This window comes from Zonotrichia leucophrys, chromosome 27 (assembly GCF_028769735.1).
Source record: "Zonotrichia leucophrys gambelii isolate GWCS_2022_RI chromosome 27, RI_Zleu_2.0, whole genome shotgun sequence".
Taxonomy (NCBI): domain Eukaryota; kingdom Metazoa; phylum Chordata; class Aves; order Passeriformes; family Passerellidae; genus Zonotrichia; species Zonotrichia leucophrys.
This window is the reverse complement of record NC_088196.1, coordinates 3,006,258-3,031,594: the sequence shown is the minus strand read 5'-3', so window position 1 is coordinate 3,031,594 and position 25,337 is coordinate 3,006,258. Positions and strand designations below refer to the sequence as shown.

Here is a 25,337-nt window from a genome sequence, read left to right as displayed (position 1 = left end):
CTTTGCTGGGGAGCTGCGATCCGCAGCAGGGAGGGTCCGTCCGAGCTGCCCTGCCCTGCAGGCTGATGTTAAAGGGGAGGCTTTGGGCTGCGCTCTGCCCCGGCCAGCCGTGAAAGGTCCTGTGTAGGAATGTCGCAGGCTGAAGTCACCCCCAGTGCGGGGGACACGGGCGCCTGGGCAGGAACTGCTCCAGGAAGGGGGGCTCTGGCACAGCCAGGCAGGCGCCAGGCAGGACAGAGCAGGAGGAAGGCACTGCGGCCAAGGACTGCCAGGGTCGGCCAAGTGTCTGCCCTCTCCCCACCTCCTCGGCCTGGTGCCTGGGGGTGGGTTGTGTCATCACCCTTCCCTCCGTGGCCATGGGCAGGAGCTGGGGCTGCCCCTATGGGGCAGGTGCCCGGCTGAAGCAGAAACTGCGGTTTGGGGGCCGTGGGTCCCCCTGCCGCCCCCATTGCCGGGGACATTGTGCTTTCCCGTCCACTCCCCCCGCTGCTGGGCTGCCTGCCCTCCACGCAGGAGACGAGGGATTTCACAACCCAGCCCAGACAGGATTAAAGAGAAATACACAAGTAAACAAATCGCGGCCTCCTAACGCTGGACGCGCCGTTCGGGGAGCGGATCCTGCGGGCCGGTGGGTGAGGCGCGGGCGCCGTGGGTGCCGTGGGTACCGGGGTGCGGGAGCGATGCCCGCGGGGGCCGGCACCGCACGGGACAGCGCCGGGTCCCGCCGGGAGAGCCGCTCCAGAGCAGCACTGAGCAATCTCATTTTTCACACGTCTCCTGTAGTCAAACTGCCCCTGTCAGAGGAAAGGAGTTGCTTCCTGTTATTTCCATTGAAATCCTTGTCCCGCTCGTTAGCCGGCAGGCTTTGGCAGGATGGCACCGCGCACGCACATCAGCTCCGGCCGCCTCTCCCGGGGGCTCCTGCTGCTCTCCGGTAAGTGCGCGGGGCTCCGCACCCCGAACCACCCCGCACGTGGCCGCCCTCCCACTCGTGGGGCCCGGGGCCAGGGTTTGGGCTCAGCCCGCCCCCATGGCCCCACCCCAAACGGGACCAGACCGTCCAGGCCGAGGTTAGCTGGGGCTGGCATGGCCGGGGGGCACGGCAGGTGAGCGCCAGCTGCTGTGGGCAGCTCCCACCGCGCTCTGGCACGGCTGGGACAGGAGCTGTAGCACCGCACATGCCCGGGCAGGGGGGGTGGATGGGGCCATCAGGGGCAGAAATGGGTTCAGGGTGGGCTGCCCTTAGCACAGCCAGTGTGCCAGCCCAGCAGCGCCCCATGGACAATGCCCAGCTGTGCCAGAGCTCCCCACCAGCCCAGCAGCGCCCCATGGACAGTGCCCAGCTGTGCCAGAGCTCCCCACAAGCAGCCCAAGGAGGGCCCAGTCTGGCAGGTCAGCACGGAGCCACCATCAGTGCTCCACGGCCGAGGGTGGAAGATGGATCGGGCAGTTTCCCTGAGCCATGGGGCTCCCGTGGGCCAGGCCAGACGTGCCCCACGCCCTTGGCAGGCAGTGCTGGGTGTGGAGCTGATGGCAGGCGGAGGGGCTCTCCAGCAGCTCTGTGCTGGGGCCAGCGCTTCCTCTTCCTGCCCCAGCCCTGTCCGGCTGACACGCAGCACCACGCTGGCTCCCCGTGCCTGGGGGTCCCAGTTTGTCCCCATGCTGTGACCATGGCCCAGGGTTTGTAGCCATTAAACAGCCCCTCTGAACCTTTGGATGGCTGCCTGCAGCCTGGCTAGCCCCTGCCCATATGGGGGGCTGGATGCCCTAGCCCCAGCATGTGTCCAGTGCCAAGATGAGTTATTTCCCTAATCCAAAATCAGTTATTTCATCTAGACCCAGCCTCTGCCAGGGCAGCTCCTGCATATGGAGTGCTATCAGTGCCCTTATCACCCCCAGACCCTGTGTCCCCTCTCACCCTGTGTCCCTCCCTCTGCAGTGCTCCTCGGGCCTGGCCTTTGTCACATGGAAAACGTGACAACGAGCTCCAGCCAGGACACTGGGACAAACCCACCCACGGCCACCTCCAACGGGACAGCCCTGCCCATGGGTGAGTGTTGGGGTTCAGCGAGGGCCAGGCAGCACTGCAGGACAAATGGTGCCCTGGCCAGAGCTGCCCCTGTGCCACAGATGATCCCTTCTTTCCCCTAACCATCCCAAAAATAAAACCCGTGCCACAAAGTTCTTCCTGCCGCTGCCCACAGTCAGCAACAGCCTGCCCTCCCTCTGTGCCCCTGACATTGCCCTGGGCTGCTGCAGGTCCATCCCTCACTGTGCTGCTGTCTCTGCCACCGGCCTGGGCAGGGCTCCGGGTGTCACCTGGCAGCAGGTGATGCCCTGTGGGCAGAGGCACCCTGCCCTGCTCAGCCCCTTTCCTCACAGAGCGGAATTACACCGCCATCACACAGCACTGCTGGGATTACTTTGTCTACCTGATGAAGAACGTGCTGCCGTCGGAGCTGTGCGAGTGGAAAATCATCAGCAGGTACGGGCCAGCAGGACTGTGAGAGCCTGAATGAGGGATGTGGGACTCCAGGTGGCTCTTCAAAATGCAGTTTATTCCATCCAAGAGGTTACTGCAGTCCAGGGTCATGGGTAACAGAGCCTGTGCCTACAGCTGTCAGCTCCAGCTGCAGGCAGGCCTGGAGACCCTTTGGTTTAGGTTACATTGCATGATATACTTTTCTTTTGGTTACAATACATTATATACTTTTCTTTTAGCTACAATGCATTATATACTTTTCTTTGCTGAGCATCTTCATACAGTAGAACCAATCTGTACCTTAACTTTTACCTATAGCCTATCATAACTACTGTAATTACCATATTCATGTTACTGTTCTCCAATCACTCAAAGTCAGCACATTACAGTTTAAGCTGGAAGTTGTTTTCCAGTTTTCTTGCAGTAGAAAATTCTGAGACCTTTTTTCTACTTGCAACATCAGCAGGCTTGTTTGCCTGTGCTATCGTTTCTGCTTGGTAAAAACATCTTCTTGCTCTAAGTCCTAAAAACCCCTTCTAACTGACATAAACCTTACCTTCTTAGTTATCCTGTAAGACTGGCTCAGCAATTCTTTTCTTCTATACCAAACCTTGCTTTAATTTCTATTCCTTCATCAGACTCTACATTTAAAAATCTTTCTGCTAAGCACACATATCTGTGAGACTTTCCTTGTCAAACTTTCATCCTTCCCAACACAGCACCTTTCCCTTTAGAGCAGGGGACAGGGGCTGGGCACTCGGTGGAGTACTGCCGGTGTGTGTCCCCGGTGTCCCATCCCCTGCCGGTGTCCCGGTGTCTCTGCTCCAGGCCCTACAGCGAGCTGCAGAACTGCCTGGAGGGGTGGGCAGAGCGCCTCAACTACAGCTACCCCAACGCCCTGGCCGAGCAGTACATCTTCCAGAGCCACCACATCTACTTCCACAACTGCACCCTGGAGCACCCGGTGTACTTCGACCCGCCCGAGGATGTGCTGCTGGCCATGATCATCGCGCCCATCTGCCTCATCCCCTTCCTTGTCACCCTGGTCATCTGGCGCAGCAAGGACGGCAAGGCTCAGGCTTAGAGCTGCCCTCCCGGACCCCCGGCCCGCCCGGTGGGCTCTCGGTGCCACCACCCCGCGCTGCGGCGGCGGCCGGTTCCTGCCGCGCCTTCCCCACCCCGCAGCCCGGCATTAAACGCTTCTGCCCCCCACGCCTGGCGCTGGTTCTTCGGCCGCTCCATCCCTCCGGCCCGGGTCCGCTCCCGCCGGCAGCTCCTTGCGTGGGGAACGCTCCGGCGGGACACCGGGGCCGAACGGGCACCGAAACCGGGGCGGGAGGGGCGGGGTTATGCGGGGGCGTGGTCATATTGAGAGGGCGTGGTCTGTTGGGGAGGGTGTGGTTTGGTGAGAGGGCGTGGTTTGGTGGGGAGGGCGTGGTCTCATGAGGCGGGACTAGTTTGGTGAGGGCGTGGTCTAGTTGGGTGGGCGTGGCTTCGCGCGGTGGGCGTGGCTCGCTGTGCCGGGCCGGAAGCGGGGTGGGACGGGGCGGAAAGCAACGGCGACGGTTCCGGTAGCGGCGGCGGTGGCGGCGGCGATGAGCTTCGTGTGGCCGTGGCAGTACAGCTTCCCGCCCTTCTTCACGTGAGCACGGCCGGGGCTGGGCTGGGTATGGGGAAGGCGGGGCAGGGCGGGGAACCGGGAACGGGCAGTGCCGGTGCTCATCCGCCCCCGTGCTGACCGGGCCCCGCAGGCTGCAGCCGAACAGCGAAACGCGGCAGAAGCAGCTGGCGGCGTGGTGCGCGCTGGCGCTGGCCTACAGCCAGGAGCACCGGCTGCCCGCCATGACGGTGCGGGAGGCGCAGGACATCCCGCTCTTCGCCAACCACCGGCTCCAGCGTATCCTTTGTGCTCCCGGTGCTCCCGGTGCCTCCCCCAGCCCCCGCTCCCCGCCTCCGCCGACGCCTCCTTAACCCGCAACCAGGGAAGCTGCCGCTGGAATCCATCCAGGTGGTGCTGGAGGAGCTGCGCAAGAACGGTGCGTGTCCGTCCGTCCGTCCGTCCGTCCCGTGTGCCCCAACCCCGCAGGCACCGGGCAGCTCCGGCCCGGGGGTTTGGGCTGTGCAGGGAAGGGAGTATTGCTCTATAAATTGAATATTGCTCTATAAACGCAGCAATATTCAAAAATATTCAGTATATTCAGTGCATAGGGCAGGGATGGTCTGCGATGCTGCCTCCGGGTGCAATGTGTGGCACATGTCCCGAAATCTGCGTGTTTGATCATGTGAAAAATGCCAATCGCTTGTTTTTAATTTTTTATAGTAATAAAATGGTTATTAAAATAGTGATACAGTTAGAGTAATAATAATTTGGACAATTTGGATTAGGACAATATGAGACAATAAAAGCAAAGAGTTACAGACAGTTCAGGTACCTTTTTCTGGGTAAAATAAGCCCAAAAAAGGACACAGTTAACAGAGGATTAACCCTTAGAAACAATAACCTGTTGCATATTCATACACCTCATACATGATGCAGAAATTCCATTCGAACACAGAATTCTGTCTGGTCAGTGTCAGCTTCTTCCTCTGAATCCTAAGGTGCCTTCAAGGCAGGAAGAAGTTAATTTCTCCTCATAAGAGAGCAATAAATTCTCTTTCTCTGAAAGATTCAGGTGTCCTGTGGCTGCTGTCTCCCTGCAAATCCTTTCTTTAAAAAAGTATCCTATATAGCATAGTGTCTATTTTAACATTTTTATATAACCTAAAACATTTTAACATTTTTTATAACCTATATTTAACACACTACTTAAGAGAATTAATACAGCATAACTTCCTAACACAACACATATAATATTCATTTTAATATTTGCGAAAAGCCAATCATAAAATACACATTTTTCACAATCCTTATTTCTGACTTCTGTGCCTCAATCCCTGTTCCCTGTTGCTTCTAGGGAACCTGGAATGGTTGGATAAGAACAAAACCAGCTTCCTGATCATGTGGAAGAGACCAGAAGAATGGGGAAAGCTCATCTATCAATGGGTGAGAGCACACCCAGACCAGGCTGTGGCCATGAGGATGGGGGACCCTGGCTGCTATTTAGGAAATAGCACTGCTTGCACACTCAGTTTTGCACACCCCAGGGTGTGTGAGAGGTTTGGACAAGGATGTTCAGCCACATGGATGAAATTTGCTGTTTTGCCTTTTGTGTTTCCAGGTGTCCAAGAATGGCCTGACCAACTCTGTGTTCACGCTGTATGAGCTGGTCAGTGGAGATGATACAGAGAATGAAGGTAAAGCTGGGGCTCGTGTTTTGGAGCATGTAAACAGCTGATTGACAGATTTCAGCTTTGTAGATTAAATATTCTGAAATCTCAGGTGCAAACTCACCTTTTCCCACTATTGGCACATGCTGCTCCAAAGCCTTTCATCACTTTGCAGGAACATCCCCTCTGTAATTGCATTTTCCTTCCTCACTGCCTAGAATTTTTATCTGGTGTGGTGAGGGGAGTTTTGCTTTCAAGCCAAGGCTTTGCCTTGCAGTTTGCTGTGGCTCATCCCTGCTGACCTCCAGGCTGTGTTCCCCAAGCAGAGATGATGAGCCTGTCAGTGTGTCCATCCCTCTGGATTTGGAGCCTGTCAGTGTGTCCATCCCTCTGGATTTGGAGCCTGTCAGTGTGTCCATCCCTCTGGATTTATGGTGCTCTGAGAGCCCAGAGCACTTCTGCCCCCAGACTGCACAAACCTGTTTGTTTCCTGATGTTATTTTTGTTATTTTTATAGGTTTTGTTTATATTATTGTTATTTTTTTCATCCTGTTGATGGGAATCTTTGTCCTCTGGAGTTTGATGGCTTGGATGAGGCATTTTCCCTTCCTCACTGCCTAACATTTTTATCTGGTGTGGTGAGGGGTGTTTTGCTTTCAAGCCAAGGCTTTGCCTTGCAGGTTGCTGTGGCTCATCCATCCAGGCTCTGTTCCCCAAGCAGAGATGATGAACCTGTCACTGTGCCCATCCCTCTGGATTTATGGTGCTCTAAAAGCCCTCAGCATTGCTGCCCTAAGTTCCCTCACAAACCTGTTTGTTTCCTGATGTTATTTTTGTTATATTATATTATATTATATTATATTATATTATATTATATTATATTATATTATATTATATTATATTATATTATATTATATTATATTATATTATATTATATTATATTATATTATATTATATTATATTATATTTCTAATTTATATTATATAATATTACATAATATATAATAATATAGGATAATATATTATATATAATATATATTTTGTTATTGTTATTTTGTTTATATTATTGTTATTTTTCCTTGCTGTTGATGGGGATCTTTGTCCTTCCCTAGAGTTCCATGGCTTGGATGAGGCCACGCTGCTCCGTGCCCTGCAGGCCCTGCAGCAGGAGCACAAGGCTGAGATTATCACGCTGGATGATGGCCGAGGAGTCAAGTTCTTCTGAGAGCAGCCTCCTCCTCCCCTTCCCTGCTGCAGTCTGGGCTCTCCTCGCCAAGCCTTCCTCTCTGGGCCTGGCCTCAAGCTGTGACTGCAAGTAGCTGCATCTTGGGGATTTCTCGGGGCAAAATGAGGCTGAGAACCCTTCCAAAGACTTAGGAATATCCTGAGCTCCTCTGTCTGTCTGTTCTCCCTGTTGATGTGTTCCAGAGGCTGGAGCTGCTCCAGGCAGCTCTGGGAGGGACCACCCACAAGTGGAACTGGACTTGCTGCTGCTCCCTGTGCCTGTGGTGGCCTCCAAGCAGCCCCAGCTTGGCCTCCAAGGGTCCCCCTGTGTCCCTGCCAGCCACACGTGCCTGGGTCCTGCAGCCCTGCTGCAGTGCCAGGGGATGGGGCAGGAGCAGGGGACTGGCTGTGGAAGCCCTCAGTGGCAGAAGGAATTGCACTTGCTGCCAAGCAGGCTGGGGGAAGCCAGGGAACTCATTTCAGGTGATTAAAATGAGATGTATTTATAACAGCCTGGCTGTTTTCATCTGTCTTTATTTTTCCATCAGAGTGGTGTACCAGATTTTTGCCCTTCAGTCATATTTCCTGTGTGCCCCAGGGAAATGCAGTGGTTCCAGGGTGGGAAACAGCACAAGAAGAAAGGAGAAGGGAACCCTTCCTGCCCTTCTCAGGACAACATTTACTTTAAATTTGCATGTGCAGCCTGCTGGAAGCCCCTGGGTTTGTGCAGAGGTGATGGGGTAAGCTCTGTACCACTGAGGCTGGGAGAGGGATGACTCAGCTTTAGGTGATAACAAAGTCAAAAATTGTGGTAACTTGTCAGAAACTGTGGCCAGGTGCAGTTGCTGACCCTGTGAGCCCTGGGGAAGCAGATGGCTGTGCAGGGCAGGGTCACCTTTCCCTGGTCATTGTCAGAGGCTGGGGGCAGTGCTGGAGTGGCCTCAGGTCAGTGTGGGGGTGCAGCAGAGCAGGTGGCACCTGCACCCCACAGGCTGCCCCTGTGTGTCCTTCCCTGCCCTTGGGGACAGCCTGGCCCTGCCTCACCTGCTCCTGCCAGCTGATGTCAGCACTGAGGAATTCTCAGTGCAGGTGACATGCTGCAGACTGTGAAATGTGAATATTTGTTCTGTGGCAGGAGCCTGTAGAGCTGGACCTGGTGGGATGTGCTGCCCTGGTGTGGGCACCTTGCTCTGGAGGCTTCCTGTCTGTGCCAGGCTCAGCAGTGCTGTGCAGGAATTGCTGAGCAAAGGCACCAGCAATGCTCACAATGGGCTGTGTGGGTTCTTTCTGAGCACCACCACCCCTGGGAGCTCTGTCATGGTCCTGCCACTGGTGGTGCTGAGCAAAGCCAGCAGCACAGGCTGTGCCATGGCATGGGCCATGTCCCCACAGCTGGCACAGGCTCTGCTTGGTCAGGGATCATCCCTCTGTGTCTGCAGCCACCAAAGTCTCTGTGTAGGATTTTTATGTGACCGTGTTCACAGAGGTCCCAGGGTGAGGGAAGAGATGAGGATCTGACTCCACGTTTCAGAAGGCTTGATTTATTATTTTATGATATATATTATATTAAAACTATACTAAAAGAATAGAAGAAAGGATTTCATCAGAAGGCTAGCTAAGCTAAGAATAGAAAAAGAAAATGATAACAAAGGTTTGTGTCTCAGACTCTCTGTCTGAGCCAGCTGACTGTGATTGGCCATTAATTACAAACAACCACATGAGACCAATCACAGATGCACCTGTTGCATTCCACAGCAGCAGATAACCATTGTTTACATTTTGTTCCTGAGGCCTCTCAGCTTCTCAGGAGGAAAAATCCTAAGGGAAGGATTTTTCATAAAAGATGTCTGTGACATTTTTATGCTCCCAGTCTGGCTTTGTTTCCATGTCCAAGATCTGCCTCCCCTTTCCTCCCCATGCCACCTGCATTGCTCCTTCCCTCTGTGGTGGCTCTGGCTGCCCTGCAGAGAGCAGGGTGCTGTGCCTGCAGGTGTCTGCATTTCATCCCAAACAGTTGGATCCCTTCAGCAGCCAGGCTGGAGTGTCTGTTCTCACTGCCTGTGTGCACAATCCCGACCTCCCAGCACTGTGTTCCAGGCTGGGAGTGCTCTGTGTAACCTGGCTGTCCTTGAGGGAGTCTGTGTTCTTAATTAAATTTGCTCCCTTCTTAGGAAATGGCTGATGTGACATTAGATAAGCCCAAAACCAGCTTTTCATTCCAAGCCACTCCTGGCAGCAATTCCCTTCTCTTTTTCAGATTCCTATTTAGCTGCTTACTCAGTGAGGGTGGGGGGAAGAGGAGGAAGAGTATGTCCCCTCTGCAGAGTGGACGTGGTGTAAAATTCCTTTTCCACACCCTCTGGGCTGGTTACCAGAGGCCACATCCAGTGAGGAGCCTGTGGGACCAAATTCCCTGGCAGGCCTGCAGGATGGTGTCACTGCTGAGGCATGTGCTGCTGAGGCTGTGTAGGAGCTGGTGCACTGCTGAGAATGGCACTGTGAGGCATGTGGCACTGCTGAGGCTGGGATGGCACTGCTGAGTTGTCACTGGCACTGCTGAGGCCATGGTGGCACTGCTGAGGCTGAGATGGCACTGCTGAGGCCATGGTGGCACTGCTGAGGCGGCAAGGCATTCACTGCTGAGCCAGTTATGTGAGCTGAGGTGCCATGCACCTGTGCTGAGGGTCTGCTGTGCATGTGCACTGCTGAGGCTGGGATGTCCCTGCTGATGCCATGGTGTCACTGCTGAGGCTGAAATGTCTCTGCTGAGTCCATGGTGTCACTGCTGAGTCCATGGGATGAGTCCTGGGAGTGGCAGAGCTGCTGCTGCCGCCCTGCAGGGAGCAGATGTCCCTCTGAGGAGGTGCTGTCCAGCCCAGCCACACAGCCCTGCTGCAGGAGGAGGCTCAGGGTGGGTTTGGGGGGCTCAGGGTGCCTGGTACAACCCCCTCCTCCAGCCCCTCAGAGGCCCTTGCCACGTCTGGCTGTGCCGATTAGGGCTCTGTGGGCAGGGTGAGGCAGAGCTCAGAGGGGCTGGTGCCAAGATAAGGCTCTATCAGGCTGGGCACACTTGGATCCTGCTGGTGAAGGAGGAAAGATTCTGAGAAAGATTTTTTTTTTAATGCAGCTGCTTAGGAGCAAGAAGTGTTTCAGTTTGATAACTTTGTATGTCGGGATAAACGTGCAGGTGGGTCCCATCTGTGCCCCTGGGCTGAGGAAATCCTCTGCAGTGATCTGCCCAGTGAGCTGAGGTTTGGGTGGTTCTCCACCTCTCCCTGAACTCACATGAGAGACACAGAAGGTTCCATGGGTGTGGAGTGGTGAAACCAACAGTGGAACAAGCCCTGGGTGTCCCTGGAGCCCTCCTGGGACAGGCACCCTGTGCTGGGCATCCCCAGCTGTGCATCCCCTTCATCCAGACCCATCCTGGCCCCTCTGTGCTCCTGCCCCAAGCTCTGGCATCACACAGACAATTCCTGGCAGGGCTTGGTGGAGCCTGGAGCTGAGCAGGGCTTTGATTCATGATCTAATTCTGAGGAGAGTGATTACTCAGTCCCCTGCTCTCCTTCTGGCAGCCAAATGCAGGCGAGAAATGGGGTTATGTTCCCTGATTGTGGCGGTGCCTCAAAGTGAAGCCTGGCACTGGCACCTGCAGCCCAGAAATGTCACCCTGATAAGGCTGGGGAGCTGCAGTGGGCTCCTGATTGTGGAACATGAGCCCTGTGCTTTCAGGCCAAGCTGGCTGCAGATTGGTGTTCCTGGCCAGGTCAGGAGAGGACCTGTTCCCCTGCCCGAGCTGTGGAGTGGCATTTGGAGGGATCATGTCGGGAATTTCTCAGATCGCCCACAAAGGGAGGTGTGGGAGGGCAGCACTTGGAGCAAACCTCACCCCTAATTTCCTCTCCTGTCTGCAGGGGCCTCACTGGACTGGAACACTCCCCTGCTCCTCTGGGATCTTCCAAGGCATCTTGTTTCACGATGGAAACCCTTGATAAGGAGACAGGAGCCTGCCAGGGACCAGGCTGAGATCCCTGCCTGGCTCTGTGTCTCCTGTTGGAGAGCTGGGGCTCCCTGCCAGCCTGGGCAGTGCAGGAGACCCCTGGCAGGGACGTGTCCCCCTTTCTGGCCATGCTGAGGAGGTTCTGGGCAAGGCTGACCTGAACAGAGAGCGTTGTTTAACAGGGCTGAGTCAAAGCATGTTGCATCCTACAGCCTAAGAGTGACCCATGTGCCTGTGGCCTGTCAGACCTGGCATTTGGGCTCAGTGGCACCTGGTGCCCCAGCAGCTGGCAGAGGTGCTGGACGTGGTGTTCAGCCAGTGCTGCTTGTTCAGCTGGAACCAAGCCCCTCACACGCTCCAAGGGTGCAGGGCTGAGTGGGGTTGTGGCTGCTGCTCCCTGCTCACCAACAAGAGGCATCGCTCAAACTCCCGATTGGGAAGGAGGTACCCAGTTCCTCGGGCAGGTCGGATGGGGGTAACAGAGCAGAGATCGGTCAGGAACACTTCATTAAACGCTTGTCCCTCGCCCTTGCCAGCGGGGATTTGCGGGGAGCGGCCGTGCGGGACGTGGGGCAGGTCAGCAGCCGCGGTCACCCCGCGGGTGCCAGCCTGGCGTTCAGGAGCCCGTGACCGCCTTCCCCTGCCCATCCACTCCTTAATGTTTCCGGTATCGTTGAGTAGAAACAATCTGACCTCAGGGAAAAGAAATCAGCGCTGGCCTCAATTGCTTTGTGTTTTGTGTAAACAGCCTCACCGGCAGAACAACCTTCTCCTTCAGCCTGGACAGACAACACGCTCTTGTCCGGCCGCTGGCTCCCGCGGGGCTGACACACACCTTCGACTCTTCCTATTTGCCTGACCCTAATTTCAGGATTTCGGACCGTAGTGACCCCGAGCGGGGCAGCGTGAGGGGGAACTCGCGTCCCGGCAGCGGGACCAGAGGCAGAAACTCCGAGGAAATGTTGGAAGCAAATGTTCCTGCTCCGGCTGCGTCTGTCACAGCAGCCCCGGGGCCCCTCGGGGGCGGCGGCAGGGAACGGGCTGTCCTGCGGGGAGGGGACAGCGAGGAGCCCCGGGAGCCGGGTGGGCGCCGGGCGGTGTCCCCCGGCTGGGACGGGACATCCCGGCAGCCCGGGGAGACCGGCAGCGGTGCGGGGCCGCTGCTCGTGGGGTCGGTTCGGTGCCCCTGCCCGGTGCCGCTGCCCGGTTCGGTGCCCCTGCCCGGTGCCCCTGCCCGGTACAGTGTCAGTGCGGTGTCCCTGCCCGGTGCGCTGCCGCTGCTCGGTGCAATGTCAGTCCAGTGCCCCTGTCCGGTTCGGTGCCCCTGCCCGGTTCGGTGCCCCTGCCCGGTGGCGCAGCACGGCCGGGGGGCGGCGGTCGCTCGGAGGCGGGCCCGGGCGGGGCGGGGCGGGGGCGGTGCCGCCGGGGCGGTGCCGGTGCCGGGGCCGGTGCCCGGACCGGGTCTCGGCGGTCGCTCCCGGTTGCGGGCTGGCGGAGGCCACGGGTGCGAAGCTCGGGAGCGGCCGGTCCCGCTGGGCTGGAGCCGATGCTGGCGGCCGAGCCCGCCGCTACCGGAGCCATGTCCCATCCCGAGGCGGAGCGGGCGGACGGCGGCTCCCCGCCGGAGCCGGAGCCGGGTCCGGGGCTCACCGGACGGGCCCCGCACCGTAACCGCAGCCGGCGGCCCTCGGGGCGCGATTCCCGACGGGCTTCCTCCCGCTTCAACCGGCGGAGCTCGGCCGAGCTGGAGCTGCTGGGGTACCCGGCACCGGACGGGGAGCGCGGGGTGTCTCCGCCGCCGCCGCCGGCCGCCGCCGGGCTCCGGGAACCGGAGGAGACGGAGAGCGAGGAGGTCGAGACGCGGGCGGTCGCCACCTCCCCCGACGGCCGCTTCCTCAAGTTCGACATCGAGATCGGCCGCGGCTCCTTCAAGACCGTCTACAAGGGGCTGGACACGGAGACCACGGTGGAGGTGGCGTGGTGCGAGCTGCAGGTACGGCCCCAGCCCGGGCCAGGGGCTCCGGACAGGCACCGGGACCCTCTGCCCCGCTGATTCCCTGCCCTGTGCAGCCCCCCCGGTCCTGACCTGCCTGGCTGCTGTGGGACTCGCGGGCACCTCCTGGGCACCCTCAATCTGCGCTTGTGCCCGTCCCTGTGGTGTCCCAGCAGCGGGCAGGGCACGGTGCGGGCTCCCCTCGCTGCCCTGCGCTGTGCCCATCACTGCCAGTGCCTCGGTGCCTCGTGGGTCCCCTGGCCCGCACCCAGAGTGCTGCTTAGTGCCGCCGCTCCTGGCCCTCCTGCTCATCACGTGCTGTTTTCCATTTGCTTTCTTGCTGCCTGCACCGTGGAGCATGCCAGGGTGCCCACGTTCTTGATGCCAGCCCCTGCTCTGGCACTTTACAGGTGGATCTGGGGCTGGGCATCCCACTGTGCTTCTGATGCCCAGCAGCTCGCAGCTTTCCCTCCAGGAGCACAGCAGTGCCCTCTCTGCCTACCTGCCTGTGCTTGTGCTGGATCTGCCCCCCAAAGTTTGCTCCCACAGCCCTCGGTGTGCCCTGGGGCAGGTGCCTGCAGCGAGCTGGGGCTGGCTGTCAGCTGGGAGCAGGGTACAACACGACCTTGGTGCTCTCTGCCTGCTTGACCTTGGCTGGAGTGGTGTACAGGGTCACCTGTGATGGTTTCTGTGGTGCTGCCAGGGGCTCTGTGCTGGAAGCAGCTGGATCTGTGCTTCCAGGTCTCTGAGGAGCATCCCCGTCTCCTCTCTGCTGCCACACTCCTTCATCCATCTCCTTGGCTGTCCTGCAGCCTGACAGCAGCATGCTGAGAGCAGCGGTGAGAGCGTTGCCTCCACAATGCCTTTGCCCCCTCAAGTGCTTTTGATGGGCCTGATCTTGTCCATGGAGGTGCCCAGGGAGATGTGTGGGGCTGCCTTTTCTCCTTGGAGCACCTTTTGGTGAAGTCCAAAGTCTCCCTCAGGCTCCTGACCCTGGGATGGCTGCTGTGGTGGGAAAGGTCCAAGTCCTTGTTGACACAGAAAAACGTGTCTTGCCAGTTTGTTGTCTTGTTCCCAAAAGCTCAGGGCACTTACAGGTGGCTGCCTGGGCTGGGTCCTCGGGGTGGCTGCAGCCCAGCAGAGCAAGAAGAGATCCTGAGAGGCTGCTGGGTGGTTTCTAGAGGGCTCACTACGGCCTCTTGGTGAGGAAGGTGAAGGTTTGCCCCCCACCCCCATGGGTTGCACAGTTGTTTCAGTTGTTGAGAGCTCAGTTCAGAGCCAGCTCAGTTCTCCTGCCCTCACAAAGCCCCACAGCTCCATCCAAACACCCCTGAGCTCTCTTGAGTCCCTTCAGGTGGCAGCCACTGATGGAACAGGCTCTCCTTCATCCCTGGGTGAGTCAGCTGTCCCCAGCGCTGCGTGTCCCTGCCCTGGGTCTCAGCCCCATGCCACAGCTGTGCCCCTCTGCCTGCCCTGGGGCCTGGCACACACAGCAGCTCCTGTTCCTGCTCCTCCCTGCCTGCAGGCACTGCTGGTGTCTCGGAGGGGCTGGGAGGGATGAGCCTGCCCCACTCAGGTGGAGGAGAACGGGGAGCTGGGCAGCAAAACGCTCCCGTGTCCCTGCCCAGCAGGAACATGCTGGCCCCGAGAGCCAGCCAGGAGTGGCAGAAGCACTCACCTGTCCCCTGGGGGTGCTTGTGGAGAAATTTCCCTGCCAGGGACCCTCCTGTGAGCCCCCCATGGTGCTGGGGACACCTGACCCCTCTGGGGGTCACTGCCAGAGCCAGGTCCCTGCCGCTGCCCTCCTCACCCAGGGCCTGGCTCCATTCCACTGACTGCTCTTTATGCAGTGTCTCTTGTACCCAAATCCCTGTCCCACAGGGGGCTGAGAGCACAGACACAGACATTTAGGAGTTTGTTGTTTTTTTTTCAGCAATCATGCAAAGAATTGCACACTGTGACACAAATACGGGATTTGGAACCACAAATAAAAATGGTTGTGGTTCTGCCATTTTAAAAATAGCTTTGTCCTGTGCACTTCACAGTTCTCCTTCTATTGCCTTTCAATTCCAAATGAGTACTTAACCTCAGGCCTGACCTGTTCTGCACCAGAGAACCTGGTTCAGCTGCTGTGATGGATCCCAGTCCCAAACCCCAGCTCTCCCTGCTGTCCTTGCCCTGACCTTCCCTCCTCAGAGCCTGCTCAAGCACAGCTTGCTTTTGCCTGTCTTCTGTCTCCCTGAGACCCTCAGGGGACCTGCCCATCCCTGTCCCCTGTCCTGAAGGCAGCGTCTGTCTGTCCACAGCCCCACTGTTTGTGCTTTCCAGCTTTAGCCTGGCACTATTTCTGTCCGAGGTGCTGCGGGTGCTGGGGAAGGAGGAAGCAGGGAGGAAACCAGAGGCCCAGAGTGGGGTCTGGCTGTAAATACCTGGCTGTGAGATTTTCCTCTGGGAACCCCTTGGGGTTCCCCAGGTGGGCAGGAGCAGCAGGCACTGCTGTGCCTGCCCTGGCTCTGGCACCCAGGTAAGCTCAGCCAGCAGCCCTGGCGCTGCAGGGCACGGGGAGGGCAGTGAGGAGCTGGCACCCAGTGCTGACAGAGAGGGGGGCTTGGGGGGTCCCTGGGGCTGTGGATGTGGCTGGAGGGACAGTGCTGAGCGCTGGCTCTGTGCCCCACCATGGTGTTGCTCTGAGTGCCAGTGCAGAGCCAGGGATGGGGCAGCCCTGTGAGTGCTGCAGAGGGCACAGAGCACTGCCAGGCTGGGCACAGCCTCCTGCTGCAGGGACAGCAGCCGTCCCCACCCTCCCTTCTCCTGCAGCTGGCCTCAGCTCCTGGTGCTGGCTGTGCTGGGCTCCTCAGCAGCCAGCTCCTGGCTCACAGGAGGGGCTGGATTGTTGCCACCATTGCCACCAGCTCCTCGTGGTCCCCGTGCCACCACCCCCAGCGTCCTCCTCCGCCCTGAGTGGGTGCTGGAAGGAGAGGACACGGTGTGCCCATGCTGTGTGCCATGTCTGTGCTGGCAGCCCTGCCTGCCCTGCCCCTGCTGGTGCTGCTCCAGCCCAGGATGGGTTTGATGCCCACATTTAACGGGGAGAGTATCAGCACAGGGCTGGGAGCTGCTGCCACAGGGGTCATGTGGAAGGAACGATGCCAAGCGAGCCCAGCAGCCCCGGCATGGCTTGGGGCACAGCCTTGCCTCCCCCAGACCTCAATCCAGGTGCTCTGGGAGAGGTGGCCTTGTGCTGGAGCTGGGCATGGCACAGTGAGGGCTGTGCTGGCACAGCTGCTCCAGCTGGGGTCCGCTCTGGCTGAGCTGGGACAGCCCTGGCACCCATAACTCCCCATTTCACAGCCTCCTCATGCCGTTGCAGGTTTGTGGGGCGCAGTGAAGCCTCTGGGCACCCCCAGTGGGCAGCAGAGGGCCAGAGGGGTGGTGGTGGCTGTGGCACTGGGCAGGGAAGCCGGTGTGTGCTGCTGGCCCTGCAGGGGTTCGGGTGCTGTTTTCCTCCTTCCCTATGAAAGGTCCCATTCATGCTGCTGCAGCAGGCTCAGGTTCTCCTCTGGGCTGAGCCTGTCCCTGAGCATGTATTAAATGTGGGGGGATTATGGAGCAGCTCCAGCCAAGCCTTGGGGCCGCCTGTGATGCAATGAAAACGTTACGAAAGCCGAGGGGATTGATGGCTGGTGGCCACTGGCCAAGGGGCCGAGGCAGCTCTGGCAGCTCTGCTGGGGCAGCTCCAGTTTCTTTGGCCTCCGAACGTGGGCTGGGCAGGGGTCCCAGGCTGTGCAGCAGCTGAGCTCTGCAGGACCCCAGGCTGTGGTGGGGCTGTCACTGCTCCTCCTGCTCCTCCTGCCCAGGGCTGAGCATTCCCTTGGGGATGGAGCTGCCTCCTGCAGCCCTGCCCAGCCAGCTCCCCTCTCCCTGCACCCCGGGGCTGTGTCCCTCCAGCATGAGGGGCTGTCCCCTCCGCTGGCCCCTGCCCCAGCTGCAGTCAGCACCCTCGGCTTGTGTTTCCACTTTAATTAACTCGAGCAGGAGGAACATGGAAAAACCTGGGCTGGAGCCTCCCCCGCCTGCTTTCCCCAACAAAGGCCTCATTGAGGCTGGCCCTGCACAGAGCCCAGGGTTGCTGCTGCCCCACTGGGGGCAGAAGAGCCGTGGCCATGGTGTCTGCACAGGGCAGGGTGGCAGCAACCTCTGCAGAGTCCCCAGATGTCCCCTCCAGCTGCAGGATGGGGTTCCCTGTCCCCAGGCAGCTCCAGCTGGGGCTGAGTGAGGGGAATGGGATGGGTGGGCTCAGCACAAGGCAATGGGGAACTGCTTGGGTGCACCCACCCAGAATGGTGGGCTGGTGGGGGACCAGTCCAGAGTGGCCCAAACCATGTGTGTGCCACTGTGCTGGGGCCACAGAAGCCTCCTCTGCCTTGTATGGGGTTGTGAGGGTCTTTTGTGGCCCCTGTGCCCAGCAGGACCCCCCGTGTGCCCCCCTGACACCCCCCCTGGCTCCCACAGACACGGAAGCTGTCCAAGACGGAGCGGCAGCGGTTCAGCGAGGAGGTGGAGATGCTCAAGGGGCTGCAGCACCCCAACATCGTCCGCTTCTACGACTCCTGGAAGTCAACCATCAAAGGGCAGATCTGCATCGTGCTGGTCACGGAGCTCATGACGTCTGGCACCCTGAAAACGTGATTGGGGCGGGCAGGGGAGGGAACCGGGTCCCTGCTCTTTGTTGTGGGGTCATCTGGGTCTGGACGGTGATGGGAGGAGGGTGGGCTGGAGCCAAGGCTTGGCCACGAGTCTGAGCCCCACAGGTCTGAGTCCTGTTGGTCCCAGGCAGGTATTTGAGGTCCTGTTGGTCCCTGACAAGTATTTGAAGCCCTGTTGGTCCCTGGCAGGTATTTGAGGCCCTGGTAGTTATTTGAAGCCCTGATGGTCCCTGGTAGTTATTTGAGGCCCTGTTGGTCCCTGGCAAGTATTTGAGGTCCTGTTGGTCCCATGCAGATATTTGAAGCTCTGCTGGTCCCAGGCAGGTATTTGAGGCCCTGTTGGTCCCTGGCAGGTATTTGATAGTGTCCCTGACAGGTTTTGAAGCCCTCTTGGTCCCAGCAGGTATTTGAATTCCCAGTTGGCCCTGGTGGGTATTTCAGGCCCTGGTGGTCCCAGACAGGTATTTGAGGCCCTGAAGTATTTGAAGACCTGTTGGTCCCTGGCAGGTATTTGAGGCCCTGGCGGAATTTGAGGCCCTGGTAGGTATTTGAGGCCCTGTTGGTCCCTGGCAGGTATTTGAGGTCCTGTTGGTCCCTGGCAGGTGTTTGAGGCCCTGTTGGTCCCTGACAGTATTTGAAAGCCCTGTTGGTCCCTGGTGGGTATTTGAGGCCCTGTTGGTCCCAGACAGGTATTTGAGGCCCTGGTAGGTATTTGAGGCCCTGTTGGTCCCCGGCAGGTATCTGAAGCGCTTTAAGGAGATGAAGCTGAAGGTGCTGCAGCGCTGGAGCCGGCAGATCCTCAAGGGTTTGCATTTCCTGCACACTCGCTCGCCCCCCATCATCCACCGTGACCTCAAGTGTGACAACATCTTCATCACGGGCCCCACAGGCTCCGTCAAGATCGGGGACCTGGGCCTGGCCACGCTCAAGAGAGCCTCCTTTGCCAAGAGTGTGATAGGTGGGGGCTCCTGGGGGCTGTGGGGGCTGCAGGGGTGGGCAATGTGGGGGTGCTGAGCTCCCCTGCTCCCCCAGGCACCCCCGAGTTCATGGCCCCCGAGATGTACGAGGAGAAGTACGACGAGGCCGTGGACGTGTACGCCTTTGGGATGTGCATGCTGGAGATGGCCACCTCGGAGTACCCCTACTCTGAGTGCCAGAACGCCGCCCAGATCTACCGCAAGGTCACCTCGGTGAGGCCCAGCCCCAGCTTGGGGTGCTGCCATGGTCAGCTGCCCATTCTGGGGGGAACCACAGCCCTGTGTGTGTGTCACTGTGCTGGGGACACAGAAGCCTCCTCTGCCCTGGGTCTTTGAGGCCCCCTGTGCTTGGCAGGACCCCCTGTGTGCCCTCCTCATACCCTCACTGTTTCCCAGCTCCGCACTGGAGCTGCCAGGCCTTGCTGCTGACGAAATGTGTCACTGTGTGGGTTGTGTCAGCAGCTAAAGGCAGTGAGGGGTTGCTCTGCCAGGCCATGGAGCTGTGGCTGGTGGTGGTGGGGCATGGCTTGGCCAGACCCCACATCCCTGGCTCTGCACCAGTGTGTTAATGGGGTGGAACGGGAGCAGTCTGCTCAGTCACCCTGGCTTTGGGCACTGCAGCTGCCCTGACCGGTCCTGGCCAGCTCCTGCCTGTTGAGGTGGAAACTCTGAGCCCTGGGGCATCCTGGCCACATGCAGGCACACGTGGCCTGGCCACAGGGGCCATGCAGAGCTCATGTGGCCCTGGGCTGGTTGTCCCCTGGGCACTGGGCTGGCACAGGAGGTGCTCACTGTCATTACCCCCAGGGCCTGAAGCCCAGCAGCTTCTACAAGGTGAAGGTGCCCGAGCTGAAGGAGATCATTGAGGGCTGCATCCGCATGGACAAGAATGAGAGGTGGGGACAGAGCAGGGTCGGGGTGGCAGGGCAGGGTCCCCCTGGCCCCGAGCCCACTCTGAGCCTTGCCCTCTGCAGGTACACCATCCAGGACCTGCTGGAGCATTCCTTCTTCCAGGAGGACACCGGGGTGCACGTGGAGCTGGCTGAGGAGGATGACGGAGTCAAGTCTGGGCTCAAGCTCTGGCTGCGCATGGACGACACGAAGAAGCTGCACGGCAAATACAAGGACAACAACGCCATCGAGTTCCTCTTTGAGCTCTACAAGGACGTGGCAGAGGAGGTGGCTCAGGAGATGGTGGGTACAGAGATGGAGGAGCCCTGGGGCGCTGTGGGGTCCCTACTCAAGTGACAATCTCCCTCCTGTGCAGGTGGTGCTGGGCTTTGTCTGTGAGGCTGACTACAAGCTGGTGGCCAAGGCGGTGCGGGACCGTGTGGTGGCCATCAAGCGCAAGAGGGAGAAGCTGAAGCGTGCCCAGGGCGCTCCATCCCCCGCAGAGCCAGAGCAGCCGCCAGGTGTCCTGCGCCTCCTGGAGGAGCTCAAATCCCCGCTGCCACCTGGCGGCCCCACGCCCGCCCCGGCCACCCCCGGCTCTGGGGACTCTGCCTTCAGCAGCACCTTCCCCCTGGAGCCCGAGGAGCCCGAGGCTGACCAGCACCAGCACTTCACCTACCGCCACACCAGCTACTCCTCGGCCACCTGTGCGTAGGCACCGAGGGGGCACAGCCGGGTGGGCAGCAGGGCTGGGAGGTGGGTGGGGGGTCCATCAGCTTCTCCCACCCCACAGCCCTTCCCCAGCTGCCCATCCAGGGGAGGGACTGCCTTGCTTCATCCCAGCTCTCCTCCATAGCCGACTGTGAGACCGATGGGTACCTGAGCTCCTCTGGCTTCCTGGACTCGCCAGACCTGGCCCATCGCAGCTTTGTGGCTGTGGACCCCACCAGCCCTCCTCCCAGCCGGCCTGTGCGCTGCTTCCCCACGGTGAGCACGGGCTCAGGGGGGCTCAGGGCAGTTGTGGCACCAGCTCAGGGCAGCTGTGGCACCAGCTCACCCCCTCCTCTCCTGCAGAGCATCGCCGTGCAGCTGCCCACAGAGCATTTGCCCCCTGCCAGTGGCTTCTCCTCCTCGGTGGACAGGTGAGGCTGAGGGGCTGGGCAGGGAGGGTGGTGCTTGGGAATGGCCGTGCTGATGCTCTGGAGCTGGGGATTCCTGCAGCTACACCTCGGATGTGGCATCAGGCATGAGTGATGGCTATGAGGGGCTGTCAGCCAGCGAGCAGAGCACCAAGCTGCCCCCCAAGAGAGCCTCGGGGAAGCTGCTGCGGCGCCGAGCCCGCTCCAGGCTGCGCATCACCAACGTGAGTGCCACCAGAGCCAGGCTGGGGACAGGCAGGGCCAGGTGGGTTTTCCTGGGCTTGAGCCAGCCCTGCCACCCACAGATCTCCGACAAGAACGACCGAGTGGTGGAGTGCCAGCTGCAGACCTACAACAACAAGATGGTGACCTTCAAGTTCGACCTGGATGGCGACAACCCCGAGGAAATTGCAGCTGCCATGGTGACAGCAGGGGGAGGGTGAAGGTGGGGTGTGCCTGGCTGGGCTGGGTGCTGATGGACCCCTGCACACCCTCAGGTGCACAATGAGTTCATCCTCAAGTCGGAGAGGGAGAGTTTCATCAGCCGCATCCGGGACATCATCCACCGCGTGGAGACCCTGCTGCGCAAGGACGGCCGCGGTGGCACCGAGCTGCCCAAGGGCCCCGAGGCTGACAGTGCTCTGGGCAGCCCTGTGAGTGCCAGCCTGGCCCTGCCAGCGCTGGGGAAGCTGCTGCTGCTGCTGGGCATGGCTTGGGGTGCTGCCTGGCCCCAGGGAGTGCGGGATGGCGTTGGGGTGCAGGGTCCTCCTGTGGTCACTTGGCCGCTCCTGTGACAAGTCAAGGTGTTCCCCAGCACAGAAGAGACTCCAGCTCCTGTCCCCGGGGTGGGGGCCAGTGGGGGCTTGGCACAGCCTGGCTGGGGCCTCTGCCCCAGTGCTGGGCTCAGCTCACCCTTCTCACAGGTGGACCTGCAGCTGCAGGGGCTCTCGCGCTCCATCTCCTCCTCATCCTCACTCAGTGGTACGTCTGTGCCCCTCTGCCGGCCCTTCCTGTCTCCCCCAGCCCCGTGCAGGGCAGCTGATGGCCTCAGCCAAGCCCTGAGGGTCTCAAAGGACACGTCCTGCCCTGGCTGAGGCTGGCTGTCACCCTGTGCCACAGACCTGAGCTGCACCAGCCCCAGCCTGTCTGTGCAGCCCCCTGTGCTGCCGCTGCTGAGCCGCTCCCCGTCAGAGACCAACCTGGGCAGCCCTGTGGAGCCCCCGGTGCCACTGGGGTCCCCCTCAGGTACCAGTGCTGGCAGGGTGGGTGTGTTCATTGCCCTGGGGAGTGCCGGCTGCTCCCCTGGGCAGGGCCAGGAGGGGCCCTGGGGCTGCTCCTGATGCTCCTCTCCCTGCAGGCCCAGCACAGACCTGGCCTCTCGTCTCCATGGCTCCCTCCTGGTTCACATCATCACCAGCAGTGACGCCAACGCTGACCCCCCAGGGGACCCCAGGGGGGCCTGTCCCCCCAGCCCTGCCCCAAGCCCTCCTGTCCCCCCAGGCTGTCCCCACACCCCCTGTTCCCTGTGAGCCCAGCAGTCCCCTGAGCCCAGCAGTGACCAGCACACCCTTGTCCCCCACTGCCCCCCTCTTGTCCCTGGCCAATGTCTTCTCCCTGGCAGTGATGACCGTGGCCCACACTGTCTCCTCCATTGCCAGCTCAGGTGGGCACCTGTACCCACCCCTGCTGCCACGGCCACAGAGCCTTGCCCTGGGTGCCCCACGCTTTGTGTACCCTGACCCCACCAGCACAGACAAGCCAGTCCCACCTGGCAGTGGGACCCCAGAGTCAGTGGGAGCTGCTGTGCCCACTGCTGGGGTGCCCATATCCCCCCTTCCCTTGGCACCAGCCCCAGCGTGCCCCCCGGGCAGCGAGCCCGTGGGGAGCCCTGTGCAGCTGCTGAGCACATCCACAGCTGGGAGTGCAGAGGGCAGCACGGTGAGTGTGAGTGCACTGGGGCTGTCCAGCAGGGCTGGGTGCTCGCTGCAGATGCTGCTCTGGGGTGGGATGGAGCCTCGTGGCTTCTGGAGCCACTGGGATGCAGGGAGGGCTGAGACGGTGGCAGATCCCAGGGCACAGAGAAGAGCACAGGAGATGTGGCAGGACCTGGGGTGGGGCTGCTGATGTGCTCAGTGCCCGCAGGGGAGGACAGGAGATGTGGCAGGACCTGGGTGGGGCTGCTGAAGTACTCAGGTGCCCACAGGTGCTGCCCGGTGCCCCCAAGCCCAGCCACTCTCTGATCATCTCGGAGGCTCCGGCCCCCAGCGTGCCCAAGGCACAGCTCTCGCCCATCAATGAAGGTAAGGAGGGGCAGGGCAGAGGCTGTGCCAGGGCACAGCAATGCCCCTGTGCCCACCGCTGCCTCTGTCCCCAGCAGAAGCCAAGCCGCAGGTGCTGGGCCGGTTCCAGGTGGTGCCAGCCAAGGACCTGGGGCCGGGCAGCAGTGAAGGGGAGCAGCCCGGCCCGGAGCCGGCAGCGAGCGCCTCCCCGCCTCCCGCCGTGCCCGACACGAGCCGCAGCTCCAGCAGCGACTCGGACGCGGCACCGGAGGCACCCAAGGCTGAGGAGGTGCCGGCCGAGGGCGGCTCCGCGCCCGCTGCGCCCGCGGGGAGCGACCCCGGGGAGGGCCCTGGGGAAGAGAGCACGGAGAACGTGCCGCAGGCCATGCTGAGCCAGGTGTGGCTGAGCTACTCCCGCAGCCTCTCCTACGTGAGCAGCGACGACACCGAGAGCGAGGACGAGGAGATCTGGGAGGAGCTGCAGAACCTGCGCCAGAAGTGAGCAGGGGGTGGCTGCACCTGGGAGCCCACGCGTGTTCCCAGCCAGCCCGTGGGGACCTCGCTGTCCCTTCCCCTGTCCAGCCTGTCTTCTCCTCTCCTCTCCGCAGGCACCTGGCGGAGGTGCAGCTGCTGCAGAGCGCTCAGAAGAAGGAGATCGAGGAGCTGTACCTGCGCATGGGGAAGCAGCCGCCGCTGGGCATCGTGTCCCCCGCTGCCATGCTGTCCGGCCGCCAGCGCCGCCTCTCCAAGGGCAGCTTCAACCCCTCCCGCCGCAACAGCCTGCAGCGCCTGGAGCTGGCACCGCCCGCAGGTACCGGCACCGCTCCCGTTCCCCGTTCACCGCCGGGGCTGAGCGGGGCTGCAGGGCAGGGCCCCGGGTGAGGGGCACAGCCCCGTTCCCCACCCGGGCACAGCCGCCCCCGGTTTGAGGCACAGCCGTTATGCCGCCCCACCGGACTCCCGTTGTGCCCACCGTGCCCACCGTGCCATCCCCGCAGGCATCATGCGCCGCAACTCGCTGAGCGGCAGCAGCACGGGCTCGCAGGAGCAGCGCCTCAACAAGGGCGTGACCTTCGCCGACGACCTCGGGCGCATGGTAAGGGACACGGGCGGGTCCCGCGGGGATCCCGTGGCGCTCCCGCGCCTCTCGGTTCACGGCTGCTTCTCCCCCCAGTAGCCGGCTGGCCAGGAATGACTCCATGAACTACCTCATCCAAGTGCCTGCTGCCCTCGGCGGGCAGAGCCAGCCCTGCAGAGCCCGCGCTGCCCTCGGCTGTGGTGCTGGCCTGTCCCCAGGGCTCTGCCCGCTGTCCCCGGCCCCTCTGCGGGAGGACGCGGGCGAGGTGTGTCCGTGCTTGGTGGCTGGAAGGAGCTGAACCCCCCTGAGGACCCCCAGCCCTGCACCGACCCCGCCTTCAGCTCCCGGCGGCCCTGCCGGATCCGGGAGGAGTTTGTTATGAAAATGTGGCGTTGGAAAAGCGTTTTCATAAACGTGGATTGAATACAAACTGGCTCTGCGTGTGTCTGTCGGGCAGGACGCGTGGCTGCTTGCCTCAGTGTGTGAGAATAAACAGCACAAAGCAGAAAATCCCCCCTGAGGCGGGCTCATCCCAAGAAATCCGTGACAACGGGCGCTGGGCGGTCTCCAGTGAAAGGATTTATTGATTTATTGTGGGGAGTGGCGGCACCCGGGCGCTCCGTCCCTCCCGCGGGCACGGCCCCGGGGCGGGCTCTGCCCTGCCTGCGGGGAGCCCCCGGGGCTTTCTCCGGGCCAAAGCAGAGCACGGGGCAGGCCCGAACCCCTCAGGGCCTCTGCCTCAAGGCCCGTCCTGCCTGGCGCAGGCGGCAGCTCAGTCACGGGCCGGGCCGGGCCGGGCGATCCCCGCTCAGCTTGCGGTGCCCTCCGCCCGCGCCCGGGCCCGCGCCCGCGCCGCCTCCGCCTCCTGCTCCAGCTCATCCAGGAACCGCTCTTGCGACACCGAGTAGAAGGTGTAACCGTCTGCGGGGGGAGTTAAGGAAAAGCAGCGTGCGCGGCCCCGGAGCCCCCCGGCCCCACCGTTCCGCGGCCCCGGAGGATACAGATGCCAAACGTCACCGCGCCGATGCCGAGCGCCAGCAGCACGTTGCGGCTGCGGAGCCGGCGCTGCAGCGCGCGTTGGCGCTGGACGTGCTCCACCTGCGCCATGAGGCGGCGCTGCTCGGGGCTGAGCCCCGGCTCCCGGGCCGGGTCAATGCGCCGCGCGAACGCCGCCTCACCCGGCTCCCCCGGCGCCGCCATCTTGCCCCGCCGGCTCCGCGCGGAGATGTGACGTCACATCTCGGAGAGCCCGAGTGGCGCGCGGCGCCGAGTGGGTGGTGCCCATCGCGGCATCGGCGGGTG

At 60.8% G+C, this 25,337-nt stretch overlaps 4 protein-coding genes across 5 annotated transcripts; 3 read left to right on the top strand and 1 right to left on the bottom strand.

The window, feature by feature from the left end:
• The first annotated feature begins 491 nt into the window (after positions 1 to 491).
• On the top strand, positions 492 to 3,694 carry RAMP2 (receptor activity modifying protein 2). Its single transcript, XM_064733646.1, has 5 exons — positions 492 to 628; positions 784 to 934; positions 1,940 to 2,050; positions 2,383 to 2,485; positions 3,311 to 3,694. The coding sequence occupies exons 2-5, from the start codon at positions 874 to 876 to the stop codon at positions 3,564 to 3,566; spliced, it is 531 nt and encodes a 176-aa protein (XP_064589716.1). The 5' UTR covers positions 492 to 628; positions 784 to 873; the 3' UTR covers positions 3,567 to 3,694.
• Positions 3,695 to 3,985: 291 nt separating this feature from the next.
• Positions 3,986 to 7,483, top strand: VPS25 (vacuolar protein sorting 25 homolog). Its single transcript, XM_064733615.1, has 6 exons — positions 3,986 to 4,124; positions 4,234 to 4,379; positions 4,465 to 4,518; positions 5,437 to 5,525; positions 5,701 to 5,776; positions 6,861 to 7,483. Exons 1-6 carry the CDS (start codon positions 4,078 to 4,080, stop codon positions 6,971 to 6,973), a joined length of 525 nt encoding a protein of 174 aa, XP_064589685.1. The 5' UTR covers positions 3,986 to 4,077; the 3' UTR covers positions 6,974 to 7,483.
• A 5,002-nt stretch (positions 7,484 to 12,485) lies between these two features.
• WNK4 (WNK lysine deficient protein kinase 4) lies at positions 12,486 to 24,599 on the top strand. 2 transcript variants are annotated; one of them, XM_064733732.1, is made up of 20 exons: positions 12,486 to 12,965; positions 17,478 to 17,650; positions 18,409 to 18,629; positions 18,704 to 18,861; positions 19,456 to 19,544; positions 19,623 to 19,842; positions 19,916 to 20,246; positions 20,396 to 20,526; positions 20,614 to 20,681; positions 20,761 to 20,902; positions 20,984 to 21,100; positions 21,176 to 21,331; positions 21,602 to 21,659; positions 21,798 to 21,923; positions 22,036 to 22,616; positions 22,882 to 22,978; positions 23,056 to 23,455; positions 23,566 to 23,768; positions 23,956 to 24,053; positions 24,135 to 24,599. In XM_064733732.1, exons 1-20 carry the CDS (start codon positions 12,519 to 12,521, stop codon positions 24,150 to 24,152), a joined length of 3,834 nt encoding a protein of 1,277 aa, XP_064589802.1. In that variant the 5' UTR covers positions 12,486 to 12,518; the 3' UTR covers positions 24,153 to 24,599. The 2 variants fall into 2 exon arrangements, with proteins under 2 accessions (XP_064589802.1, XP_064589803.1); XM_064733733.1 differs by having other exon boundaries at positions 24,132 to 24,599.
• A 2-nt stretch (positions 24,600 to 24,601) lies between these two features.
• LOC135458581 (cytochrome c oxidase assembly factor 3 homolog, mitochondrial) lies at positions 24,602 to 25,269 on the bottom strand. The gene is made up of 2 exons (XM_064733796.1): positions 25,037 to 25,269; positions 24,602 to 24,956 (listed from the first exon to the last, which is right to left on the bottom strand). Exons 1-2 carry the CDS (start codon positions 25,233 to 25,235, stop codon positions 24,844 to 24,846), a joined length of 312 nt encoding a protein of 103 aa, XP_064589866.1. The 5' UTR covers positions 25,236 to 25,269; the 3' UTR covers positions 24,602 to 24,843.
• Between the last annotated feature and the right edge of the window lie 68 nt (positions 25,270 to 25,337).

Bases quoted from the DNA above. Each gene is read 5' to 3' on its own strand.
- RAMP2 (XM_064733646.1), top strand. From the start codon at position 874: ATGGCACCGCGCACGCACATCAGCTCCGGCCGCCTCTCCCGGGGGCTC. The intron at 935-1,939 runs GTAAGTGCGCGG...CTCCCTCTGCAG, and splicing joins GGGGCTCCTGCTGCTCTCCG to TGCTCCTCGGGCCTGGCCTT. The intron at 2,486-3,310 runs GTACGGGCCAGC...TCTCTGCTCCAG, and splicing joins GAGTGGAAAATCATCAGCAG to GCCCTACAGCGAGCTGCAGA.
- VPS25 (XM_064733615.1), top strand. From the start codon at position 4,078: ATGAGCTTCGTGTGGCCGTGGCAGTACAGCTTCCCGCCCTTCTTCAC. The intron at 4,380-4,464 runs GTATCCTTTGTG...ACCCGCAACCAG, and splicing joins CGCCAACCACCGGCTCCAGC to GGAAGCTGCCGCTGGAATCC. The intron at 4,519-5,436 runs GTGCGTGTCCGT...TGTTGCTTCTAG, and splicing joins GGAGGAGCTGCGCAAGAACG to GGAACCTGGAATGGTTGGAT.
- LOC135458581 (XM_064733796.1), bottom strand. From the start codon at position 25,235: ATGGCGGCGCCGGGGGAGCCGGGTGAGGCGGCGTTCGCGCGGCGCATT. The intron at 24,957-25,036 runs GTATCCTCCGGG...CTCCCCCCGCAG, and splicing joins CGCGGTGACGTTTGGCATCT to ACGGTTACACCTTCTACTCG.
- WNK4 (XM_064733732.1), top strand. From the start codon at position 12,519: ATGCTGGCGGCCGAGCCCGCCGCTACCGGAGCCATGTCCCATCCCGAG. The intron at 21,101-21,175 runs GTGACAGCAGGG...GCACACCCTCAG, and splicing joins AGGAAATTGCAGCTGCCATG to GTGCACAATGAGTTCATCCT. The intron at 21,660-21,797 runs GTACGTCTGTGC...CCTGTGCCACAG, and splicing joins CTCCTCATCCTCACTCAGTG to ACCTGAGCTGCACCAGCCCC.